The sequence below is a fragment of the Staurois parvus genome, unplaced genomic scaffold (genome assembly GCF_062004578.1).
Source record: "Staurois parvus isolate SC_StPar_1 unplaced genomic scaffold, SC_StPar_1.0 ptg001227l, whole genome shotgun sequence".
NCBI lineage: Eukaryota > Metazoa > Chordata > Amphibia > Anura > Ranidae > Staurois > Staurois parvus.
In genome coordinates, this window is record NW_028319023.1 from 363163 (window position 1) to 389339 (window position 26177).

Consider the following 26177-nt stretch of genomic DNA (forward strand, 5'->3'; position numbering starts at 1 on the left):
TCTAAGCCCCAGACTGCTTGTTCACCAGAGCCCCTGATGGTGGGGATGGACTTGGAGCAGGCTGGAACCAGGTCGTGACCCCCATGTACACCCAGCTGTGGTAGAAGATACCACTAGCGGGAGTAGTGTGCAATGGGAGTAGACTAGGAGATCCAGAAGACAAGCCGAAGTCGGGACAGGCGGAAGACAAGCAAGGTCAGGAACGAAGCCGGGGTCAGTACACAGGTGGACGATGTAGGAGAGAAGTCAGGGACAAAGCCGAGGTCAGTACACAAGTGAATGATGTAGGGAAGAGAAGTCAGGGACAAAGCCGGGGTCGGTACACAGAAACACTAAACTGGATACTTGGAAGAACACTGGGGAGCACAGACAATAAACATTGCTCAGGCAATGTGGGACAGACTGAGCAGGTCTTAAATAGACAGGCAGACAAGGAGGCGGGCCAGGAAGTGATGAAAGGGAAGAACATAAAACCCAGGGAATAGCAGGCAACGCCCATAGGTGAGCAGAGAGAGACACACATGTGAAGGAAACATAAACAGCAAGGAGGTAAGACAAAGCAACAGGAGGCTGCAGGCTAACTTGTGACAGTACCCCCCCCCCCCCACGTACGAGGCCTCTCCCCTTTTTTAGGGCCAGGCTTAAGGGGAAACTTCCGATGAAAAAAATCCACCAGACAGGGTGCAGAAACATCAGCAGAAGGAATCCAACACCTCTCCTCAGGACCATATACCTTCCAGTCAATAAGATACAAAAGCTTCCCTCTGATGAACTTAGAATCCAAGATTTGCTTGGCTTCATACTGATCCGAAGTACTCGCTATTAGGGAAGGATGACGATGAGGACGGGAAAACCTGCTGATAATATTTGGTCTCAAAAGAGAAACATGGAAAATATTAGGGATTCTAAGATGTGAAGGGAGACAAAGCTTGAAAGCAACAGGGTTGACCTGGCGGAGAATGGTAAATGGACCAATGAAACGAGGAGCAAACTTCATAGAGGGTACTCGTAAACGGATATTCTTGGTAGAGAGCCAAGCCTTGTCACCAGGGAGGAATTTGTGACTCACGTGGCGATGTCGATCTGCAGCTGTTTTGTACTTGGAAGCTGCCAGATGTAAATTCTTAGAAACCTCTGCCCAAATGGAATTGAATAATCGTTGTTTATCTGCAGCCGCGGGTACCGTAGAGGAGATAGGAACAGGAAATGGCACCGAAGGATGATGACCATACACTGTGAAAAAGGGGGACTCACCAGTACTGGCACTGGCATGGTTATTAAGGGCAAACTCTGCCCATGGTAGAAGGTCTACCCAATCATCCTGATGGACCGAAATGAAAGCACGAATATAGCGTTCCATTAGACTGTGGATGAAAAGCTGAAGAGAAGTCGAACTCGACACCGAAGGACGTGGATAGAGGCCTCCAGAAGCGTGCAGTAAATTGAACTCCTCTATCCGAAACGATGTGAGAAGGCATACCGTGAAGACGGAAGATTTCCTTAATAAAGTTGGAGGCCAACGTAACGGCCGAAGGAAATCCAGGAAGTGGAATTAGGTGGCACATTTTAGAAAACCTGTCCACAACCACCCAGATAACAGTAGAACCAGCTGAAGGGGGAGGTTCGGAAATAAAGTCCATGGAAATGCAACATCAAGGTTCATCTGGAACCGGTAGAGGTAAAAGGAGACCTGCTGGAGCAGACGTGGAGGACTTAGATTGCACACAAATGGAGCAAGCCTGGACATACTCTTCAACATCCTTACGCAGTGAGGGCCACCAGTAATAACGCTGCAGGAAGGCACAGGTGCGCTGTACCCCGGGATGTCCAGAGAGTTTAGAGTCATGTGCCCATTTGAGTAGCTTGGGATGAAGGGCGGGAACCACAAAGGTCTTTCCGGGTGGGATGCGTTTAGGCTGAAGATGAGTGATGGCTAGGATCCAATTGGCGGAAATGATAGGTTCTGGTTCAATATGACACTCAGAGTCAGCACTGTCAAATGATCTGGACAAGGCATCCGCACAGGCATTTTTGGAACCGGGCCGGAAGGTAATGTCAAAATTAAATCTGGCGAAGAATAGAGCCCATCGTGTTTGTCTGGGATTCAAACACTGGGCGGACTGGAGATACTGAAGGTTCTTATGATCCGTATAAATCAGAATGAGATGTGGAGATCCCTCCAGCAGATGTCGCCATTGCTGCAATGCCAGCTCTATCGCCAGCAACTCCCAATCACCGATAGTGTCATTCTTTTTAGCATCTGAAAATTTCTTAGAGAAGAAGGCACAAGGACGGAGCTTACCATCATGCATTTGGAGCAGGATGGCCCCCACTCCCAAGGATGAAGCATCCACCTCCAAGAAAAAGGGCTGAAAAATGTCCGGACGTACGAGAATTGATGCAGAGAGAAAGGCGGATTTTAGTCTGTGGAAGGCGTCGACTGCCTCAGAAAACCAGGTTCTGGCGTTGGAACCCTTTTGAGTCAAAGACGTGATTGGGGCCATCAGCGAAGAATAGTCAGGGATGAACTGACGATAAAAGGTAGTGAATCCCAAGAAGCGCTGTGTGTCTTTCAACCCAGAGGGCTGAGGCCAGTTCGAGATGGCTTGGAGTTTGGCAGGATCCATAAGCAGTCCTTTATCCGTGACTATGTAGCCTAGAAAAGGGACCTGGGTTTGTTCAAAGAGAAGACGTAGGAGATAGAACTTACGTGCTGACGATGAGTCTCTAAATCTGGGGAAAAAATGAGTATGTCATCCAGATAGACAATGACATAAACATACAGCAGATTAGAAAAAATTTAATTAACAAAGTTCTGGAAGACGGCAGGAGCGTTACACAAGCTGAAGGGAATTACTAGATATTCATAATGCCCATCTCTGGTATTGAAAGCTGTCTTCTACTCATCCTCCTCACGGATCCTAACCAGGTTGTATGCTCCCCGGAGATCTAGCTTAGAAAAAATTTGAGCATCCCAGAGTCTGTCAAAGAGTTCCGAAATCAGAGGTAAAGGGTACTGATTCTTAACGGTGATAGCATTGAGACCTCTATAATCAATGCAGGGTCGTCTTGTACATCTTTTTTTCTCCACAAAGAAGAAGCCAGCCCCAGCAGGAGAATTGGACTTATGGATAAATCCTTTCTGCAGGTTCTCCTGGACATATTCAGACATGGCTTGAGTCTCAGGAAGGGAGAGGGGGTAAACTTTACCTCGTGGGGGTGAAGACCCAGGTTGGAGGTCAATAGCCCAGTCATAGGGATGGTGAGGTGGCAAAGAGTCAGCCACTTTCTTGCAAAAGACATCTTGGAAGGTCCGATAGTGTGGAGGGAGTATCGGTGAGGTGATGACCTCAGCCATGGGTACACTCCTAGGAGGACACACTTTAGGAAGACAGGTCTGATGGCATTGTGACCCCCACGACAATACTTGGCCAGAGTTCCAGTCTAGATAGGGTGAATGTCTCTGCAACCTTGGAAGTCCCAGTATGATGGGACTTGAAGACTTTGGAAGGACCAGGAAGGAGATTTCCTCACGGTGTAGAACACCCACATGCATAGTTATGCTGCCAGTTCAAAAGCGTAGAGGTCCTAAGGCCAAGATAGAGCCATCAACTGCAGATACTGATATGGGTGTCATCAAAGGAACAAGAGGAATTCCCAATTCAGCAGCCAGGGATTGATCGATGAAATTTCCGGCTCCCCAAAGTCCACATAAGCTGAAACCTGATAGGAGTTCAGAGCCCAATGGATGGAGACAGGTATATAGAATCGAGGGAAGGGGGCGGAGTTCAGGTTCTGGTCTAGATCACCACCCCCAAGGTGACCTAGACCCAAGAGTTTCCCGGTCGGACTGGACAAGACTTAATTATATGACCCTTAGCCCCACAGTAAAGGCATAGACCAAGTCTTAAGCGACATGATCACTCTTGTGGAGTGAGGCATGTACGGCCTAACTGCATAGGTTCCTCAGAAGTCAGCCCGGCTGTGGAGGTAGATGGCTCAGGGCATTTTTGGAACACAGGAGCAAATGAGCCCACTTGGGAGTGACGAGGACCAGACTTTTCCAGATCTTGTTCCTGGAAGCGGACATCGATTTGGTTGCTAAGCACAATCAAGTCATCCAGGATGGTGGGTATGTCTCTTCCGGCTAATTTGTCTTTAATACGGTCTTCAAGACCTTGCCAAAAGGTTGCAGTAAGGGCCTCATTGTTCCATGCAAGTTCTGAAGCCAAGGTGCGGAACTGTACTGCATACTGACTGACCGTCATGCTACCTTGGCGTAGCCGAAGAGCTCCCGCAGCAGATGAAGTCATGCCAGGCACGTCAAAGGTTTTCCAGAAGGCTTGCAGGAAGGCTGGGAGACTAGAGATAGTGGGGTCTTGACGCTCCCACAGTGGCTAGGCCCAAGCCAGTGCTTCACCAGAAAGGAGGGAAATCATGTATGCCACTCTGGAACGATCGGTAGGGAAAAGATCGGCTGCAAGTTCGAAATGAATCAAGCTCTGATTAATAAAACCTCGACAAGCCTTGGGATCACCTGAAAAGCGAGGCGGAGGAGGCAACTGGAGTCTTGAAGGATGGTGTTCCAGTGGGAGAACAGCGGAAGGTGGAACAGCAGGAGCCGGAGCCGGGGCCCGGAACCAAAGCCGAAGCAGAGGGTGAGGCATTGGCCCCAGCCTGTAGCTGATCCAACTGTGAGGAGAGTTCCTGAAGGCAATGCATAATATGCTCTTGGAAGGCCTGCTGGACATCGACTCTCTGCATTAAACCCTGAAGTTGCTCCAGGAGAGGCAGCGGTGTCTCTGAGGAGCTCATGGCCTGAGCTGTCAACACCTGTGGTGGTGAGCTCTTAATCCACAGCTTGGGGTTCCCCAGGGCGTGGAGTCTAAGCCCCAGCCTGCTTGTTCACCAGAGCCCCTGATGGTGGGGATGGACCTGGAGCAGGCTGGAACCAGGTTGCAGCCCTCAGGTACACCCAGCTGTGGTAGAAGAGACTTCTAGCTGGGACAGGGTGCAATGGGAGTAGACTAGGAGATCCAGAAGACAAACCGAAGTCGGGACAGGCGGAAGACAAGCAAGGTCAGGAACGAAGCCGGGGTCGGTACACAGGTGGACGATGTAGGAGAGAGATCAGGGACAAAGCCGGGGTCGGTACACAGAAACACTAAACCGGATACTTGGAAGAACACTGGGGAGCACAGACAACAAACGTTGCTCAGGCAATGTGGGACAGACTGAGCAGGTCTTAAATAGATAGGCAGACAAGGAGGCGGGCCAGGAAGTGATGAAAGGGAAGAACATAAAACCCAGGGAATAGCAGATGACACCCATAGGTGAGCAGAGAGAGACACACATGTGAAGAAAACATAAACAGCAAGGAGGTAAGACAAAGCAACAGGAGGCTTCAGGCTAACTTGTGACAGCTCCAGGCCACACTCACGTTGTGTTTTGAATTGGGCTGTAAATGTTTTGCATGTTCTTCCTTCTAAGGTGTGTTTGTGTGTTATTGTACAATGATTGTGTTTATTACCTTTGCATTGTAATCCTAACACATGTCAATTGCTCTGCTCTTCCAAGTTTGCTTTATTTAGACTGAAATGCAGTTTTCAGACAAACATGGTGAGAAATGTATGTGTGGGGGATTTGGGGAGGTGGGAGGAGTTTTATTTTGGCACGTATGTATTTTTATATTGATATTTTGATCTGCAGCTTGTTTTGTGGATAAGCCTAAGTGATTCATATTAATCGTTTGTTTCCTGCTGTAACCTGTGAAAACACAGTTCATTAGAAGTATAATCTTTTAGATTGTAAGCTCTCATGAGCAGGACCGTTCTATTTTAGCAACATCAATCCTGCTTTTTTTTCCCACCAAGAAATTGAATGTACCTACTTGTTGCTGCTGTCCAAATAAATGTGGAATGTGTATTTGATCAATAAACATTTGGACTATGTGTTTTTTGGGGGATTATTTCATCTCCTAGATTGTAAGCTCGAAAGAATAGGGCCCTCTATCCCCTCATGTGCTGTTTGTTGTTGCTGTACTGTTTCATTTATTGTCCCCCCCCCTCTATTGTACAGCACTGAGCAAACCCTTTGGCGCTATATAAAATCGATGTAATAATAATAATAATGTTCTAGTTGAATGTAGCACAGTGGCTAAATGGTTATCTCCTCCACCTGGCAGTACTAGGATCGTTGGTTTGAATCCCATCCATGGCACCTCCTGCCTGGAGTTTGCATGTTCTCCCTGTGCCTGTGTGGGTTTCCTCCAAGTACTCTGGTTTCCTCCCACACTCTAAAGACATGCTGGTATGTTAATTGGATCCTGTCAAAATTGGCCCTAATATGTGTATGTATGAATGTAAGTTAGGGTCCTTAGATTGTATGCCCCTTGAGGGTTAGGGACTGATGTGAATTTATAACATATATATGTAAAGCGCTGCGTAAATTGACGTGCTATATAAATACCTGAAATAAATAAATGTACTCGCACTCCTAACACTTATTTTTGCTAGCTATATAATATGCCCAAATCTTCCTTGTTAGAGCGCACATATGTAAGTATGTCCAAATGAACCAAAAGCCCCCTATTGCACCTCAAGACCATGTTATGTACCAATGAATAAGTCGTGTTCAATGTGCAGCTAGCTATTCTTCTTCTACAATCCTCTTAACAGTAATAAATTGGGCCCCCAATTTATGTTGACTTTGGGCCTTTACTGGCAAATATATATTCACCAATGTCATATACACAGTATAGCTGCAAACATACATTCACCAATGTCATATACACAGTATAGCTGCAAACATACATTCACCAATGTCATATACACAGTATAGCTGCAAACATACATTCACCAATGTCATATACACAGTATAGCTGCAAACATACATTCACCAATGTCATATACACAGTATAGCTGCAAGCATACATTCACCAATGCCATATACACAGTAGAGCTGGAAGCATACATTCACCAATGTCATATACACAGTAGAGCTGGAAGCATACATTCACCAATGCCATATACACAGTAGAGCTGGAAGCATACATTCACCAATGTCATATACACAGTAGAGCCGCAAACATACATTCACCAATGTCATATACACAGTAGAGCTGCAAACATACATTCACCAATGCCATATACACAGTAGAGCTGTAAACATACATTCACCAATGCCATATACACAGTAGAGCTGCAAACACATTCACCAATGTCATATATACAGTAGAGCCGCAAACATACATTCACCAATGTCATATACACAGTAGAGCCGCAAACATACATTCACCAATGTCATATACACAGTAGAGATACAAACATACATTCACCAATGTCATATACACAGTAGAGATCCAAACATACATTCACCAATGTCATATACACAGTAGAGATACAAACATATATTCACCAATGTCATATACACAGTAGAGATACAAACATACATTCACCAATGTCATATACACAGTAGAGATACAAACATATATTCACCAATGTCATATACACAGTAGAGCTGCAAACATACATTCACCAATGTCATATACACAGTAGAGCTGCAAGCATACATTCACCAATGTCATATACACAGTATAGCTGCAAGCATACATTCACCAATGTCATATACACAATGGAGCCGCATGTAAAATTGCTATGGTGCACAAATAAACGCCAAGACTTCTGTTGGAGGAGGCGCTAGAGCAGCTGTCATACCGGAAATACGTCATGACGTTGGCGGCAAGACGTTTGCACACACCCAGAAGTGGTAGTGAGGAGTGTGAGTGGATGGGAGTGTAGTTAGGAGAGTTTAGAGGTAATTTACAAGTCTATTTTTTAGTTTTGTGAATTGTTCTTTTGTGGAATTCCAGACCACATCTGGACATGGCGAGATCGCTGTTCTCCACCAAGGAGCTGATCCTCATTGGCCGGGGAAACATTACTAATAATTGTATCTTCATGAGGAAACATGTCCAATTCCTAGATCCATTGAGGTACATAGCAGAGGTTCAAGGTTCTTCCTAACTATACAGGTGGCACAGACACAAGCATACAGTACACCCAGGGCCACTGTTAGATATCACGGGGCCCCGTACAGTATACCTGACAGCCCCCCACCACCAGACAAAATATCCAAATTATATTTATGCTAAAAATACACTAAAAACATTATTAATGGACATCATCCCAACCATATTCCTGTGAAATCTAAATGATAAAACTGTAATGAGTTCATAAATCAAGCTGTGTGTGTAATGGAGGTCTTGGGGCTCATTCACATGGGTGCTGTGGCCTGTAGAGTGGGAATCAGTGGTTGGTTTTTGTGGCTGTCGCCGTTTGCAGGCAACCTATGTTACACTATGGAAATGCTGCAGGTCCTAATTTGACAGGCATATGGGTGAAGGTGTACAGCCCTGAACACAGACAGTGAGCATTCAGGGCCACTTCCCCACACCTTCACACCTGTCAGATGACAACCTGTGTTCATACACCTGCTGTGTCCCCATAGTGTAACAGGTGGCTCTAGCCACATAAACAACCCCTTCATTCATGCTGTACAGGACAGAGGACCTGTGTAAATGGGGCATTTTTTACTTTTTTTTTCCTCAGCTCATTAATTTCAATGGGCTGCCTAACGTGTGGGAACATGCAGAGATACTGCAGGCATGTTATTGTAAACGTGTGTTGTACCTAACCGCACAGTAGTGTGGGGCCATGCGTTTTGGTGGCTGTGAATGCATCTGTGTTTACTAGGCAATTAAGTTTTCATCATGGTACTTGCACACATCTGCAGAGGGCATTGCATTTCTTTGCTGTGCAGGAAAATGTGTGTTCTTGCATGCGTTTCTGCACCACCAATGGTGTGAACAAGTCCTAAGGGCCAGTTCACACTATAGAAACAGTCTAGATGTGTTCCAGATGCGTTTTTGCATGCACTTTTTTGATGCATGTTTAGCATGTTCCAGAGCATTTTGGATGCATTTTGTGTGTTCCAGTGCATTTTGGATGTGTTTTTGACGTGTTCCAGTGCATTTTTTTATGCATTCCAGTTAATTTTTTTCCCTCTCTTTTTCTTCAACTTAATTAGGGACATGTGCATTTTAGTGCGTTCCAGGGCGTTTTACCACGTTCCGGTACAGTTCTATGCATAAACAATGCAGTCTGTTCAACTTTTTTTGGCAGCACCTGCAACGCACTGGAACTGCAAGCGCTGATGTGAACTATGACATTGAGAACCATATAACCTTCTTTCTGTGCGTTTTGGATGCAAAAAAAGCAACTGAAACACATGTAGTGTGAACCGGCCCTAAAGGTTATTATAGGTCAGGGAACGGGACTGACCAGGAATTGTGAATTCAATCAGACTAGTGGTGAGATACAATCAGGAATCCTATAATAATGTGAGATCTTTTTTTTTTATTATTATTTAAATATTTATTAATTTTTCATAGTAATAACATAAACAATTTCATGACATTCATAATAAATATACATGACTATTTTTCTTTTTTATTCCCTTTTCTTTTTCCCTCATTAAAACATTACCCCCTCCCCCCTCCCCAAGCCTCCCACTCTGCAATTCTTTCACTACCTTTTATCTAAAGTAAGAATATCCTACCCATCCACCCACTCTATTTCATCCTACATTTCACTTTTTCACATTTACTCCAGAGTTTTCCCATTTTTCCCATTTTGCATGGTATACCTCCATCTTATCTTCCTGCATATAGTAGAGTTTCTCCATCCTACTAATCCAGTTCACTCTTTCTATCCACTCCTCCTCTTTCGGTACTTCTGTTTTCCTCCAATATTTAGGGATCAGACTTTTTGCAGCGTTCATATAATACCCTAAACCTAATTTCTTATATTTGCTAACTGATAGCTCTGAGCTATGCAGCAAAGACATCTCTGGGTCTAACTCAGGGGTGGGCAAACTTTTTGACTTGATGGCCGCAATGGGTTCATATATTGGACCCGGGGGCCGGACCAAGAGTAGATGAATGATGTGTATGTGTCATCCATAGTAAGTATAGCAATATTCCCCCATAGTAAGCATAGTAATTAATCCCCCATATAGTAATTCATCCCCCATATAGTAATTCATCCCCCATATAGTAATTAATCCCCCATATAGTAATTCATCCCCCATAGTAATTCATCCCCCATATAATAATTCAACCCACATATAGTAATTCATCCCCCATATAGTAATTCATCCCCCATAGTAATTCATCCCCCATATAGTAATTCATCCCCCATAGTAATTCATCCCCCATAGTAATTCATCCCCCATATAGTAATTCATCCCCCATAGTAATTCATCCCCCATATAGTAATTCATCCCCCATAGTAATTCATCCCCCATATAGTAATTCATCCCCCATATAGTAATTCATCCCCCATAGTAATTCATCCCCCATATAGTAATTCATCCCCCATATAGTAATTCATCCCCCATAGTAATTCATCCCCCATATAGTAATTCATCCCCCATATAGTAATTCATCCCCCATAGTAATTCATCCCCCATATAGTAATTCATCCCCCATATAGTAATTCATCCCCCATAGTAATTCATCCCCCATATAGTAATTCATCCCCCATATAGAAATTCATCCCCCATAGTAATTCATCCCCCATATAGTAATTCATCCCCCATATAGTAATTCATCCCCCATATAGTAATTCATCCCCCATAGTAATTCATCCCCCATATAGTAATTCATCCCCCATATAGTAATTCATCCCCCATAGTAATTCATCCCCCATATAGTAATTCATCCCCCATATAGTAATTCATCCACCATATAGTAATTCATCCCCCATATAGTAATTCATCCCCCATAGTAATTCATCCCCCATAGTAATTCATCCCCCATATAGTATTTCATCCCCCATAGTAATTCATCCCCCATAGTAATTCATCCCCCATATAGTAATTCATCCCCCATAGTAATTCATCCCCCATATAGTAATTCATCCCCCATAGTAATTCATCCCCCATATAGTAATTCATCCCCCCTATAGTAATTCATTCCCCATATTAATTCATCCCCCATATTAAGTCCCCAAGTCCCCCCTGTGTCAATTCACTTACCTGTGCTCCGCGTGTTCCTCTCGCCGAGTTCCCGCGCCGTTCCGGTCTTCAGGGCGGACTGTGAGAGGAGCCTAGCTCCCCTCCCCTCACGTTTCTCACGCTGCCCCGCCTACACACATTCTGACAGCCGATGTTTGCCACGCTCCACGGGCCGGATTAAAAGGTCCGCCGGGCCGTATACGGCCCGCGGGCCGTAGTTTGCCCATTGCTGGTCTAACCCGATATTTATCTCAGTTATGGTCTCAATTAAATGTACTATTGTTTTCCAGAATACTTGAATTTTTGGACATTCCCACCAAATATGATACACTGTCCCCACTTCCCCACACCCTCGCCAACACCACGGTGATTTCTCCCCACTTATCTTATATTCTACACTCGGTGTAATGTGCCATCTTATCAAACATTTATCATTTATTTCTACATCCCTCAAACTTACATTTCGTGGACTAATCTATTTATTTTTTTCTGTTTTTTTTCATCTAATACCACCCCCATATCTCTTTCCCATTTTGCTATGTGCATTGGTTTAGTGCTTGTGTCTAATTCTGTGAGAATTCTATATATTTTAGCTGTTCCGTGTTTCCCATCCCCCCGTGTATCCAACAACCTTTCAAACAAATTCCAGTCCTTTTTCATTCTCAGAGGTTTTGGGAGATTTCCCCAAAAACATTTTAATTGGTGATAATGCCACTCATCTAACCTAGTGAAAATCTTTCCCTTTTCCTTTGCCAGATCTTTAAAAGACTTCAATTTCCCCTCCCCCATTATATCTCTCAGTTGGACATCTTCCTTTTTAAACCAACTACCTGTTATCTCCTCTCTACCTGGGGGAAAGAATTCTGTATTTCTTAGTGGCATTAATATAGAGTTAAATTCCCACTTCATATATTTGTGTACTTTATCCCATTCCCTTAATACATTCACAGTGTATAAACTTAAATCCTCCTTCAATCCTCTATATTGTGCTGGTAACCATATGATTCTTTTCAAATTAGTTCCACTAAGTGTATTTTCAATTTTTACCCAACTTTTCCCCTCTAAATTGAACGTCCAATCGAAAATTCTCCCTAATATTACTGCTTTGTAATATCTCTTAATATCTGGAACTCCCAGACCACCCTTCCCTTTGTCTCTACTTAATATTTCATAGGACACCCTCGGTTTTTTATTCCTCTAGATGTATCTTGTTATCATTCTTTTTATTACTTTGGAAAAGGCTTCTGGGAGTTTAATTGGGATCATTTGAAATCTATATAAGATTTTCGGTACAATTATCATTTTTACCAAATTTATACGTCCTATCCATGATGGAACTCCTCTTTCTAATGTTTAATTCCCCCTTCACTTCGTTTAATAATGAAATATAGTTTAGTTTATACAGATTCTTATACGCCGTAGTGAGCCTTACTCCTAAATATTTTATATCTCTTTCTTTCCAGATGAAGGGGAATTCCTTTTGTATTTTCTCTTTTTCACTTTTTGGGATATTTATATTTAGGATCTCAATTTTTGTTGGGTTAATTTTTAAATTTGATAATTCCCCATATTCCTTCAGCGACTTCATTAAGTTTGGGAGTGTTATCCTAGGATTCCCCACATAAAATAACAGATCATCCGCAAAGGCCGCCATTTTATGCTCTATGTCTCCTATCTGAATTCCCTTTATATCTCTGTTCTTCCTTATTGTGGACAGCAAGGGCTCCAATGACAAAACATACAAGGGGGACAAAGGGCAACCTTGTCTTGTTCCATTTGACATCCCAATGGGCTCTGTTTTTTCCCCATTTACTATTACAACTGCGGAGGGCTCCCTGTACAACTTTTTAATCCATTCCCTCATTCTGGCTCCAATTCCCAGGGCTTCTAAGGTATCCATCATGAAGCCCCAGTCTACTCTATCAAAGGCCTTTTCGGCGTCGATCGAAAGAACCACCGTTGGTATCTCCCCTTTTCTACTTTTCTGAATAAGCATCAGGGATCTCAACCCATTGTCCCTGCCCTCCCTTCCTGGGACAAAGCCCACCTGGTCTCCATGTATCCATTCAGGCATAAGCTCTTTCAGCCTATTCGGTATACTCATAAGTGGGAAGTGGATTTAGGTAAGAAACTCGACCCATCTGATTGGGATCACATTTGGGCCAACACAAAATCATCTTCGCAGAACATTGTAGCTTTGGAAACAAATTATAAAGTTTTAACCCGCTGGAACTTGGTCCCAGCGAGAATCGCAAAATTTACCCCTAATTACTCGCCCAACTGTTTTAGAGGCTGCACGGATTCAGGAACACACTTTCATATGTGGTGGGAATGCCCAGTGGCCCAAGTCTTTTGGGATGAAATTTTCACCATGATATCTACACTTAGCACTATCACTCTACGACCCGACCCAACAACAGCCCTACTCAATCAGTGCCCCCCTGACGTCTCCAACTCGCAATTCAAGCTCCTTATGCAAGTTACGATGGCAGTTAAGCAGGTTATAGCGAAATCCTGGAAATACCCCACCCTAAGTGTTGCGGCTGTAAAAACCAGACTAACACAAGCCATGATACATGCAAAGGTGGAAGCCACAATTCTAGACAAGATTCCTAAATTCTTGCGCATATGGAGCCCCTGGGTAGAGCGCTTCCTCCCGCCTAACTTTGATGAATCACTCCTTTTCCCTTGATTTGTAAACTGTGCGCCAAGGATACTGTCAATAGCCCTTCGCAGGCAACACGTGGGGTCTGCTGTAAATTTGATGAGTGCTCATGGAGTCATCGTTGTTGTTCCTCTTCCCCTTCCCTCCCTTCCACCCCCGTCTGACCCCCATCCAAACTTCCCCCTATTTCTTTAATGCACTTGGGAGACGTTACTCTGATTGGCTGGGACAATAATGTCATCTGTTGTCAACTCTTATTTACCTGTTTCCGCTAGAAAAGTATAGACATTTGTAATGCGATCCTCATCCATTTTTTTCTATGTCCTACTGCCACTTCAATGTCCAATGTACATTACCAAATTCTCCTTGTTTGTGTTATTATGATTTTTTGTTAATAAAAATGTTTGAACAAGAAGAGGTTGTATCTTTTTGTGGGTCCATACATAAATTAAAATCCCCGGCCAATATCAAACAACCCTTTTTAAAATCCATCAGTTTTTTTAGCACACCTTTCAAATACATCTCCGGTTTCTTATTTGGACAATATATATTAGCTACTGTACACTCCACCTCTTGCATTTTACCCTTCAAAAACAAATATCTCCCCTCTGGTCCACTTTTCTATCCTCCAATTCAAATCTTTTTTTTTTAACCCTGTTGCCACCCCTTTTGCTCTCCTAATCAGGGAATCTGCATAATACCATGTTGGATAATATCTAGATTTTAACTTAGCCTTGGATTCTATCTCAAGATGTGTATCTTGCAAAAAAACCACTGAAGCTACTCTATGATGTAGTTCTTTAAATAACCTAAATCTCTTCCCAGGACAATTCACCCCCTTTACGTTATAAGTGATAACTTGTAGTTCTTCCATCTTTCTTATATCCCTCCTTTACCCTTCCAACCCTCCTCCTCTTTTTCCCTGGCTTTAATACCCCCCTCAATCCTGCAGAGTGTTAACCCTAATAGCAATACCCCTCCCCCCCTCCCCTCCCCCCTTCCCATTTTTAGGCAACTATTATACCTACTAATCATTTGTGGGTCAAACTCCCCACCTTTGAGTTAATACTAGGGGTCAAACTCCACCCACGGACGGCCCCTCCTCCCTCCCACCTCCCCAGTACCCTCCATCTTTTTATTAACTCCTTAAAATTCCAGGTGCCCCTTGAAAACAGAACTAAATATCATACTATAAGAAAGACTAAAGGGCAAAGAAGAAGAAAGAGAGAGAGGCATGAGAAAAAAAAAAAAAAACACAACCCTCTCTCCCCCCCCCCCTCCCTCCCCACCCTAATTCCTCCCTCTGACAGACTGCCAGTCCTCTTGTCTCATTATTCCTATCTCTCTCTCCCATCTTCCTCCCATCCGGTAATCTCCATTCTTTGCAACTCAAGTGTATCACAAAAATCTCTCATGTCTTCCGGAAATCTCAAATAAGCTGTAACTCCATCTTTCCATCCAATTAAGCACGTTGGGGTCCCCCATCTATAAAACACATTCTTTTTCCTCATCTGCGCTAAAAGGGGTTTCAGGGATCTCCTTCTCCACAAAGTCTCCGGTTTAAGATCTGCATATATCTGGATATCCATTTCTCCATATCTAATTGATGCTTTTCCTTTGATCTTTCTCCAGATTGCTTCTGTATCTCCATATTTGTTAAATTTAACAATTGTATCCCTTGGTTCTTCTTTCCCAGTGCCTTGTTGGCACTTTCCTACTCTCGCAATATCTTCCAGGTCAATCACCTCTAGGGCAGGTCTGTCCATTATGGAGTTTAAGATTTTACCTACTAATTTGCATTCTCTGGGACTCCTCTTATCCTAAGGTTACTCCTCCTGTCCCAATTTTCTTGTACCTCCATCTTATATATCAATTTTTTCTGCATTTTCCCCATATTCTTTCTTTTCTTTTCTAATTCCGCAATGTTTTGGGCCTGATTTTTAATTTTCTCCTCCGTTTCTTCCACTCTCATCAACACCTGCCCCAGATCATTTCGAATAGTTGCCATTTTATGCTTTATTGTCTTCTCTAAATCTTTAAACATCTCTGCCATTTCTTTTTTGTTTGGTACTTGTAGTTCACTTTCACTCTCTCTCATCTCCATGGCTCCTATTGTTTGTTGACTACTAACATTTAGACCCAACGATAGTCTAGGGCTGCTTTCCAAACTGATATCCCCTTCACCTTTTCCGTTTTTACCTTGAGATCTTTCTGGGGTCACTTTTCCCTGGGATGTATATTGTTTAATCGTTCCCGTTTGGAACACTTTTGGCCCACTTCCTTTACTACTTTTGTTCTTCATTTCTTTCATGGGCCTTACTCTCTTTTATACATAGATGGTTCACATAGATATAAAGGTCCCAACTTAGCCCAATTAGTGACCAATTTTCCTCCTCTTTTAAGTTGCTTAATCTTCTTTTCTTCCTTTTTTCCCTCCTCTTCTTCTATTTCAAAAGCCCCTGGGGATCCCCCTTTTCTCCCCCTCACCCCTTATTCTCCTTAGCAGCACTATGGGACATTTAAAATATAACAGTTCCAGTCTCTCTCACTCACCCGTGTCTCTCGTCCCTTGCTGTGAAACAGGTAGGGGTTTCAGGTATCCAGCTCCTCTGCACAGTTTTTACCTTGGGGGGGAATCCACATGGCTGCTTCTCCTTCTTCTCCCGTTTCCATAGGGGTCCTCCACAGAGAGGCTGTGTCCACGTCCTCACCCCTATGCACGGCCATCCAGGGAGCAGACTAGGGAGCAGAACACATGGAGCAGAAAGCCGCCTTCTCCCCTACTCAGCACGCCGGACGGCTTCCTCCGCTCCCAGTACTCCTTTGCGGATGGACACGTGACCAACCTGCTCTTCCATCTCCCGGCAACCCGGCTCTCTGATCTGCCGGACTCCAGATGGACCTCTCTCTCCCCTTCACAGCTCGGTGCCTCCGCTCCCTTGCCAACACCCCTGGCACTCGGGTAAGTCTCTCCACTGCTCTTTACTCCATTTGGAGGGCCCTTGGGGAGGTTAGTGGAGGAGCTTAAGTGAGAGCTCCTACATCAAGCCCTCCACCGCCGCCATGCTCAGGCTCCTCCCTCAGGTTTGTCCTCAAGTATATCTTGTTTTGTTTTCATATAATGTGTCTGAGAGTTTAAATTGTATTCATAAATCATGTATTCAGACAGTTGTATAGGTAACATAAGAACTTCAGTGTTCCCTTCTAGAGTGTCAGTCATGTTAATTAGCCTAGCTGTGACTGAACAAGAAACACGTTATTAACTGGATACACTGGGAGGAGACAAGGGGAGTGGTTAATGAGCCCGCGAATTTGAAACAAAGAATTGTGGGAGGGCTTGGTTTTCTTGAACAGTTTAAGCACATGTTAGCTTAGAAAAGGAGTCACTTCTTACAAAGGAGACTCACACAGACACATTGTCACACACTTACACAAAGAAGAAGCAAATGGTCTAGGCCAAGGCCTGCTAAGAGAACAAAGGAGCACATGGCATGCTAAGAGAACAAAGGAGCACATGGCATGCTAAGAGAACAAACTACATTTTCTTCTTATATTCAAGGAACGAACAACTTATATTTTTTATTTTATGTTAAGCTACATATCTTTTTGTATTTGAATTTGCTATTTTTATATTGACTTTGTATCTTTTGGTGTGTGATTAAATAAAGTCACACTGCTTTTTCCTAACTGGCTTCCAAAAGGATTTCTTCACACAACCACCTACAAATACAGGAATACTAATAGAGTTTTTTCACAACTCTAATATTCCAACAGTCGGATACCGTGGTGTAAAGCACACTGCCACTGGACTCTAAAGCAATGGAGATGTGTTCTCTGGAGTGACCAGTCATGCTTCTCTCTCTGGTAATCCAATGGACGTGTCTGGGTTTTGGCGGTTGCCAGGAGAACGGTACTTGCCTGACTGCTTGTGCCATGTGTAACGTTTGGTGGAGAGGGATTATGGTGTGGGGTTGTTTTTAGGAGTTGGACTTGGCCCCCTAGTTCCAGTGAAAGGAACTCTTAAGGTGTCAGCTTACAAAGACATTTAGGATAATTTCATCCTCCCAACTTTGTGGGAGGAGTTTGGGGATGGCCCCTTCCTGTTCCAACATGACTGCCCACCAGTGCACAAAGCAAGGTCCATAAAGACATGGAGGAGCCAGTTTGGGGTGGAGGAACTTGACTAGGCCTGTAAAGAGTCCTGACCTCAACCCCATAGAACACCTTTGGGATGAATTAGAGCAGAGACTGTGAGCCAGGCCTCCTCCCTCCTCTGCCTGCAGTACTGAACTGAGCTGAACAGAGCATGCTACAGCCGTGACATCACACCTCCACTGCGCACACATTGGTCTCTCCCCAGTAATATCCCACCCCCAGCACACTCATTGGTCTTCCCCAGTGAAATCCCACCCCCAGCAAATACATTGATGTTTTCTCGTCATTCATTCCGAATCGAAATTCGGATGAATTTTCTGTTATGCAGAGATTTGGATGTATCTGAATTACAATAGTAACAAATTTATATGAAATTCGGCTGAAATTTGAATCAATTAGAAAACAAGTCAAATTCTAAAACAAATTTGAATTTGAAAACACATTTTAAAACAAATTTGAATTTGAATTCAAAAACAAGAAAAAACTAAAATAGAATAGAAAATAAAATAAAAAATAGAATAGAATGAAAAGAGCAGAGGAAAAAATAACAGAATACAAAATAAAAGAATAGAACAGAATAAACAAGAAAAGAGTAGAGTAGAAAATAAAGGAATAGAAAAGAATGGACTAAATTAGAATAGAAAAGATTAGAATAGAAAATAAAAAAAAAATAGAAAAGAAAAACAATACAAAAGAATAAAATAGAAAGAAAATAACTATCTTCCAAAATTTGAATTTCGTATAGCATGAATTTGAATTGGAATAAAATATATTAGAATAAAATATAAAATAATAAAATAGAAAAGAATAGAACAGAATACTAAATAAGTTAATAGTAAAGAATAGAGTAAAACAGAACAAAATAGAATAAAATATAAAAAATAGAATAAACTATAATAGAAAATAAAAAATAGAACAGAATAGAATAAAATAGAAAAAGTATAACTGTCTTCCAAAAATTTTGAATTTCAAATAGATCACATTAGAATACAATATAACACAAAAGAATAGAAAAAAATAGAATAGAAAAGAATAAAGTAAAACAGAATAAAATATAATAAATAATAAAGGAATAGAATAGAAAAGATTAGAATAGAAGAGAAAATAATGGAATCAATTAGAATAGAATAGAAAAGAATAGACTCAATTAGAATAGAAAAGTTTAGAATAGAATAGAAAATTAAAGAATAGAATATAAAAGATTAGAATACAATATAAAAAATAGAGGAAAAAAGAACAGAATAGAAAAAAAGTAGAACAAAATACAAAAGAAAAGAATAGAATAGAAAATAAAGGAATAGAATAGAAAGGAATAGAATCAATAAGAGCAGAAAAGAAAAGTTTAGAATAGAAAATCAAAGAATAGAATAGAAAAACAATAGAATAAAATAGAACTATCTTCTACAATTCAAATTGCATAAACACGGCTCAAAAAATTGAAAGGAAGACTTTAAAACCCATCAGATCCCAATGGGGAGGAATCTCCTGGTGGATCTCTATACTGACATGGACGGGGGATATGTGAGGAACGTAAGGACGTCCCATCGTTTGATGGAAATGACCGACCTACAGAGGACTGAATTCAAAGATTCCCCAAAAATCAAAGTGAAGAAATGATGCAGCAGGCGAGTCCATGTTGGTGAAATGTCATTGCAGCAACTCAGAATGGTCCTCAGTAGTCTGTGTGGCCCCTATGTGCTTGTATGCATGCCTGACAATGTCGGGGGAGGCTCCTAATGAGACCACGGATGGTGTCCTGGGGGATTTCCTCCCAGATCTGGACTAGGCCATCACTGAGCTCCTGGACAGTCTGAGGTGCAACCTGGTGGCGTTGGATAGACCGAAACATGACATCCCAGAGGGGTTCTATTGGATTTAAGTCAGGCGAACGTGGGGGCCATTCAATGGTATCAATTCCTTCATCCTCTAGGAACTGCCTGCATACTCTCACCACATGAGGCCGGGCATTGTGCACCAGGAGGAACTCAGGACCCCCTGCACCAGCGTAGGGTCTGACAATGGGTCCAAGGATTTCATCCCGATACCTACTGGCAGTCAGGGTGCCATTGTCTAGCCTGTAGAGGTCTGTGCGTCCCTCCATGGATATGCCTCCCCAGACCATCACTGACCCACCACCAATACGGTCATGCAGAACCATGTTACAGGCAGCAGAACGTTCTCCACGGCTTCTCCAGACCCTTTCACGTCTGTCACATGTGCTCAGGGTGAACCTGCTCTCATCTGTGAAAAGCACAGGGCGCCAGTGGTGGACCTGCCAATTCTGGTGCTCAATGGCAAATGTCAATCCAGCTCTATGGTGCCGGGAAGTGAGCACAGGGCCCACTGGAGGATGTCGAGCCCTCAGGCCACCCTCATGAAGTCTGTTTCTGATTGTTTGGTCAGAGACATTCACACCAGTGGCCTGCTGGAGGTCATGTTGTAGGGCTCAGGCAGGGCTCATCCTGTTCCTCCTTGCACAAAGGAGCAGATACTGGTCCTGGTGATGGGTTAAGGACCTTCTACGGCCCTGTCCAGCTCTCCTAGAGTAACTGCCTGTCTCCTGGAATCTCCTCCATGCTCTTGAGACTGTACTGGGAGACACAGCAAACTTTCTGGCAATGGCAGGTATTGATGTGCCATCCTGGAGGAGTTGGACTGCCTGTGAACCTCTGTAGGGTCCAGGTATGGCCTCATGCTACCAGTAGTGACACTGACCCGAGCCAAATGCAAAACTAGTGAAAAATAGTCAGAAAAGATAAGTAGGGAAAAAAATGTCAGTGACCACCTGCAAAACTATTCCTGTTTTGGGGGTCGTCTCATTGTTACCTATATAGTGCACCTGTTGTTCATTTCATTAGTACCAAAGCAGCTGAAACTGATGAACAATCCCCTCTGCTACTTATCTGACCAGATCCATATCCCAGGAGATTCATGGTCTTGATGCTAGACTAAAAAAGTGTTTCCTCAGATATAATTCATTCTTCTAATTACTTTCCAGCTCTGTGTAGGAAGCCGGAGGAGACAATACTGAAGATGGTTCCAGAGAAGACATTTTATAATATTGGGGATACAGTGACAGTAAAGTGTCCGGTGGGATATCAGCCATCTCCATCCTCTGTACAATGTGTGGATCGTGGATCCTTCTTTGAGTGGGATAATCCTCCACATAGTGTATGCGCAGGGGCGGACTGACCATTTGGAAACTCGGGCACTGCCCGAGGGCCCGGGGTCAGTAGGGGGCCCCATGAGATGCCCCTGGTACCTTTTTCATAGGCTTTTTTGAGTTTGGGCAAGGATACAGGGGCCCCATTTTCTCCTACTGCCCGGGGGCCCCATGAGTTGTCAGTCCGCCCCTGTGTAGGTGAATAGTAAACCTCAATATACAGACTACAGGAACCCAGACCAACCAATCAGCAGCCACCTCTCTTTGGTGTGACTCATCTAAACTGATGTAACATAAAACCTGATTGGTGCATTGCCCTCTACACCTCATTCCTGTCTGTACGGCCTTATTACATACATAGCCCTGTATATTAGATACACTTTGTATAGTGAACATGGGAATACTGGATGCTGTCCAACTCAATCTCCATCTATCATTGTAATCAGAACCGATATCAGCGAACCCCATGGGGGGGGGATGTGATTGTACATCGGGGACATAATATACCTTCCTGACCATTCGGTGTAAAATAGAAATGAAAGGCAAAACCGTTGTATCAGTTGTTCATTGAGAACTACAAGCCGACAGCCGTTAGGGCAGGACATGTACTTTATCATTCATGGAGGACTGTGAATGAGCGGTGCGGTCGAGTAGGCGGAGCCCCGCATGTCTGCATGTTTTTACAATTTGATAGTTTGTGGGGGGAGGGGGTGGAGAATATCCCCCTATATCTGTCAAAGAGTCGGAGTGGAGAGGGGAGGGGCCAGTCCATTCATATCATGTTACATGTTACACCCTGAATATTGGGGTAACATGTTATGAAAGGTGAACTTATCCTTTAAAGGCAACAATTAAAAAAAACATACCTCTCTGTAATAGATCCTTCTCTTCTTGGGTCGCCACTCCTGGCCCCTCCCCCCGCTGCCGAGTGCCCCCAGTACAAGCAGCATGCATTGGGGGAACCCAGGCAGGCGCGCTCCCAAGCTGCTGCTCTACTCTGTCCATTCACACACAGCTGTGGCTCGGCCCCACCCCCTGTCTCTCCTCATTGGTTCACTGCCTTTGGCTGACAGCAATGGCTCCCGCTGCTGTCTCAGCCAATGAGCAGTGAGGTTCCCCGAAGAGCTGAGTGTCTTGTGCAGATCACTGGATCATAATGGGGCTCAGATAAGTACTGGGGGGATGCTGCACAGAGACAGTTTTCCCTTCATCCATAGAATGCAGGAAGGTACAACCCTCGAGCCTTAACAACACTTTAAGAACCTTTTCTGACACCTGAAAGGAAACATGAATAGAATGTACCCTTCAGTCCCCTACATGTCCCAGGTCATGGCTCCTCACATATCACAACTCCCCTCCACTCTTCGTCTATGAAGGTCATTACTAGAACATCCAGCAGGAAGCCCTCCGTATGGAGCAGACAGATCCCAGGAACCTCCCATAATGAGGAGGTCAGACCATGGTCCATAGACCACTGAAAGGTCCCATCAATGGATCCGTCCCATCACACACAATCACTTTACTCCTCACACTGTATATCATGTATAATCATCTGCTTTTATCTCCTTCTTCCACAGCTCAGTGTAAGAAGCCCACCATAGACCATGTGGACAGTCTCTCCATAGACAAGGAGTATTATAAGAAGGGAGAATCAGTGGAAGTACGGTGTAAATCTGGATATTATCCTCCATCTTACACAATGAGATGTAACAACCCCCACACCTCCCAGGAGTGGGCTCCTCCCACTGTTACCTGTACAGGTGAGTACAACATGTGACACGTCCATCATATACACAGTATGAGAATAGCACTATGTACAATATATTCAGAACAAATATACATATCCTTCCTTCATAATATACAATGTAATATCTGCTTCCACTTTGCCATGTGGCCCGGAGGGTTCTGCCCCCAATCATGAATTTAGCTGAACAGAGCATGCTCCAGCCGTGACATCACACCTCCACTACACACATTGCCCTACCCCAGTGAGATCCCACCCCCTCCACTACACACATTGCCCTACCCCAGTGAGATCCCACCCCCTCCACTACACACATTGCCCTACCCCAGTGAGATCCCACCCCCAGTACACACACATTGCCTTACTCCATTGAGATCCCACCCCCAGAACACACACATTACCCTACCCCAGTGAGATCCCACCCCCCCCACTACACACATTACCCTACCCCAGTGAGATCCCACCCCCTCTACTACACACATTGCCCTACCCCAGTGAGATCCCACCCCCTCCACTACACACATTGCCCTACCCCAGTGAGATCCCACCCCCTCCACTACACACATTACCCTACCCCAGTGAGATCCCATCCCTCCATTACACACATTACCCTACCCCAGTGAGATCCCACCCCCTCCACTACACACATTACCCTACCCCAGTGAGATCCCATCCCTCCATTACACACATTACCCTACCCCAGTGAGATCTCACCCCCTCTACTACACACATTGCCCTACCCCAGTGAGATCCCACCCCCTCCACTACACACAATGCCCTACCCCAGTGAGATTCCACCCCCTCCACTACACACATTAACCTACCCCAGTGAGATCCCACCCCCAGCACACACATTGCCCTACTCCAGTGAGATCCCACCCCCTCCACTACACACAATGCCCTACCCCAGTGAGATTCCACCCCCTCCACTACACCAATTACCCTACCCCAGTGAGATCCCACACCTCCACTACACACCTTGCCCTACCCCAGTGAGATCCCACCCCCTCCACTACACACATTGCCCTACCCCAGTGAGATCCCACCCCCAGCACACATATTGCCCTACCCCAGTGAGATCCCACACCTCCACTACACACCTTGCCCTACCCCAGTGAGATCCCACCCCCTCCACTACACACATTGCCCTACCCCAATGAGATCCCACACCTCCACTACACACCTTGCCCTACCCCAGTGAGATCCCACCCCCTCCACTACACACATTGCCCTACCCCAGTGAGATCCCACCCCCAGCACACACATTGCCCTACCCCAGTGAGATCCCACCCCCTCCACTACACACATTGCCCTACCCCAGTGAGATCCCACCCCCAGCACACACATTGCCCTACCCCAGTGAGATCTCACCCCCAGCACAAACACATTGCCCTACCCCAGTGAGATCCCACCGCCTCCACTACACACATTGCCCTACTCCAGTGAGATCCCATCCCCTCCACTACACACATTGCCCTACCCCAGTGAGATCCCACCCCCTCCACTACACACATTGCCCTACCCCAGTGAGATCCCACCCCCTCCACTGCACACATTGCCCTACCCCAGTGAGATCCCACCCCCTCCACTACACACATTGCCCTGCCCCTATGAGATCCCACCCCCTCCACTACACACATTGCCCTGCCCCTGTGAGATCCCACCCCCTCCACTACACACATTGCCCTACCCCAGTGAGATCCCACCCCCAGCACACACATTGCCCTACCTCAGTGAGATCCCACCCCCAGCACACACACATTGGCCTACCCCAGTGAGATCCCACCCCCTCCATTAAACACATTGCCCTGCCCCAGTGAGATCCCACCCCCTCCACAACACACATTGCCCTACCCCAGCACACACATCTTTGTCTACCCCAGTGAGATCTCACCCCCAGCACACACACATTGCCCTGCCCCAGTGAGATCCCACCCCCTCCACTACACATATTGCTCTACCCCAGCACACACATCTTTGTCTACCCCAGTGAGATCTCACCCCCAGCACACACACATTGCCCTGCCCCAGTGAGATCCCACCCCCTCCACTACACATATTGCTCTACCCCAGTGAGATCCCACCCCCTTCACACCCACCTTGGTCTACCCCAGTGAGATCCCACCCCCTCCACTACACATATTTCTCTACCCCAGTGAGATCCCACCCCCTGCACACCCACCTTGGTCTACCCCAGTGAGATCCCACCCCCCTGCACACACACCTTGTTCTACCACAGTGAGATCCCATCCCCTGCAAATACATCTTGGTCTACCCCAGTGAGATCCCATCCCCTGCACATACACCTTGGTCTACCCCAGTGAGATCCCACCCCCAGCACACACACCTTGGTCTACCCCAGTGAGATCTCACCCCCAGGACACACACCTTGTTCTACCACAGTGAGATCCCACCCCCTGCAAATACATCTTGGTCTACCCCAGTGAGATCCCACCTCCCAGCACACCCACCTTGGTCTACCCCAGTGAGATCCCACCCTCTGCAAACACACCTTGGCCTACCCCAGTGAGATCCCACTCCAGCACACACACCTTGGTCTACCCCATTGGGAACCAACCCCCTGCACACACACCTTGGTCTACCCCAGTGATATCACACCCCCAGCACATACACCTTGGTCTACCACAGTGAAATCCGACCCCAGCACACACACCTTGGTCTACACCAGTGAGATCCCACTCCCAGCACATACACCTTGGTCTACCCTAGTAAGATCCCACCCCCTACACATACACCTTGGTCTACCCCAGTGAGATCCCACCCCCAACACACACACATTGCCCTACCACAGTGAGATCCCATCCCCTGCACATACACCTTGGTCTACCCCCGTGAGATCCCACCCCCAGCACACACACCTTGGTCTCCCCCCGTGAGATCCCACCCCCAGCACACACACCTTGGTCTACCCTAGTGAGATCCCACCCCCAGCACATACACCTTGGTCTACCCTAGTGAGATCGCACCCCCTACACATACACCTTGGTCTACCACAGTGAGATCACACCCCCAGCACACACACTTTGCCCTACCCCAGTGAGATCCCACCCCCAGCACATATACCTTGGTCTACCCCAGTGAGATCCCACCCCCTGCACATACACCTTGGTCTACCACAGTGAAAACTCACCCCCAGCACACACACCTTGGCCTACCCCAGTGAGATCCCACTCCCAGCACACACACCTTGGTCTACCCCGTGAGATCCTACCCCCAGCACACACACCTTGGTCTACAACAGTGAGATCCCACTCCCAGCACATACACCTTGGTCTACCCTAGTGAGATCGCACCCCCTACACATACACCTTGGTCTACCCCAGTGAGATCCCACCCCCAACACACACACATTG

At 45.2% G+C, this 26177-nt stretch overlaps 1 protein-coding gene across 1 annotated transcript in view; it reads left to right on the forward strand.

The window, feature by feature from the left end:
• LOC149438005 (receptor-type tyrosine-protein phosphatase kappa-like) overlaps positions 1-26177 on the forward strand; it is a 197632-nt gene that overhangs the window by 58940 nt on the left and 112515 nt on the right. Inside the window, exon 4 of the mRNA XM_089660339.1 lies at positions 22637-22819. Within this exon, the coding sequence (XP_089516465.1) occupies positions 22637-22819 (183 nt within the window). The remainder of the gene's footprint in view (positions 1-22636; positions 22820-26177) is intronic.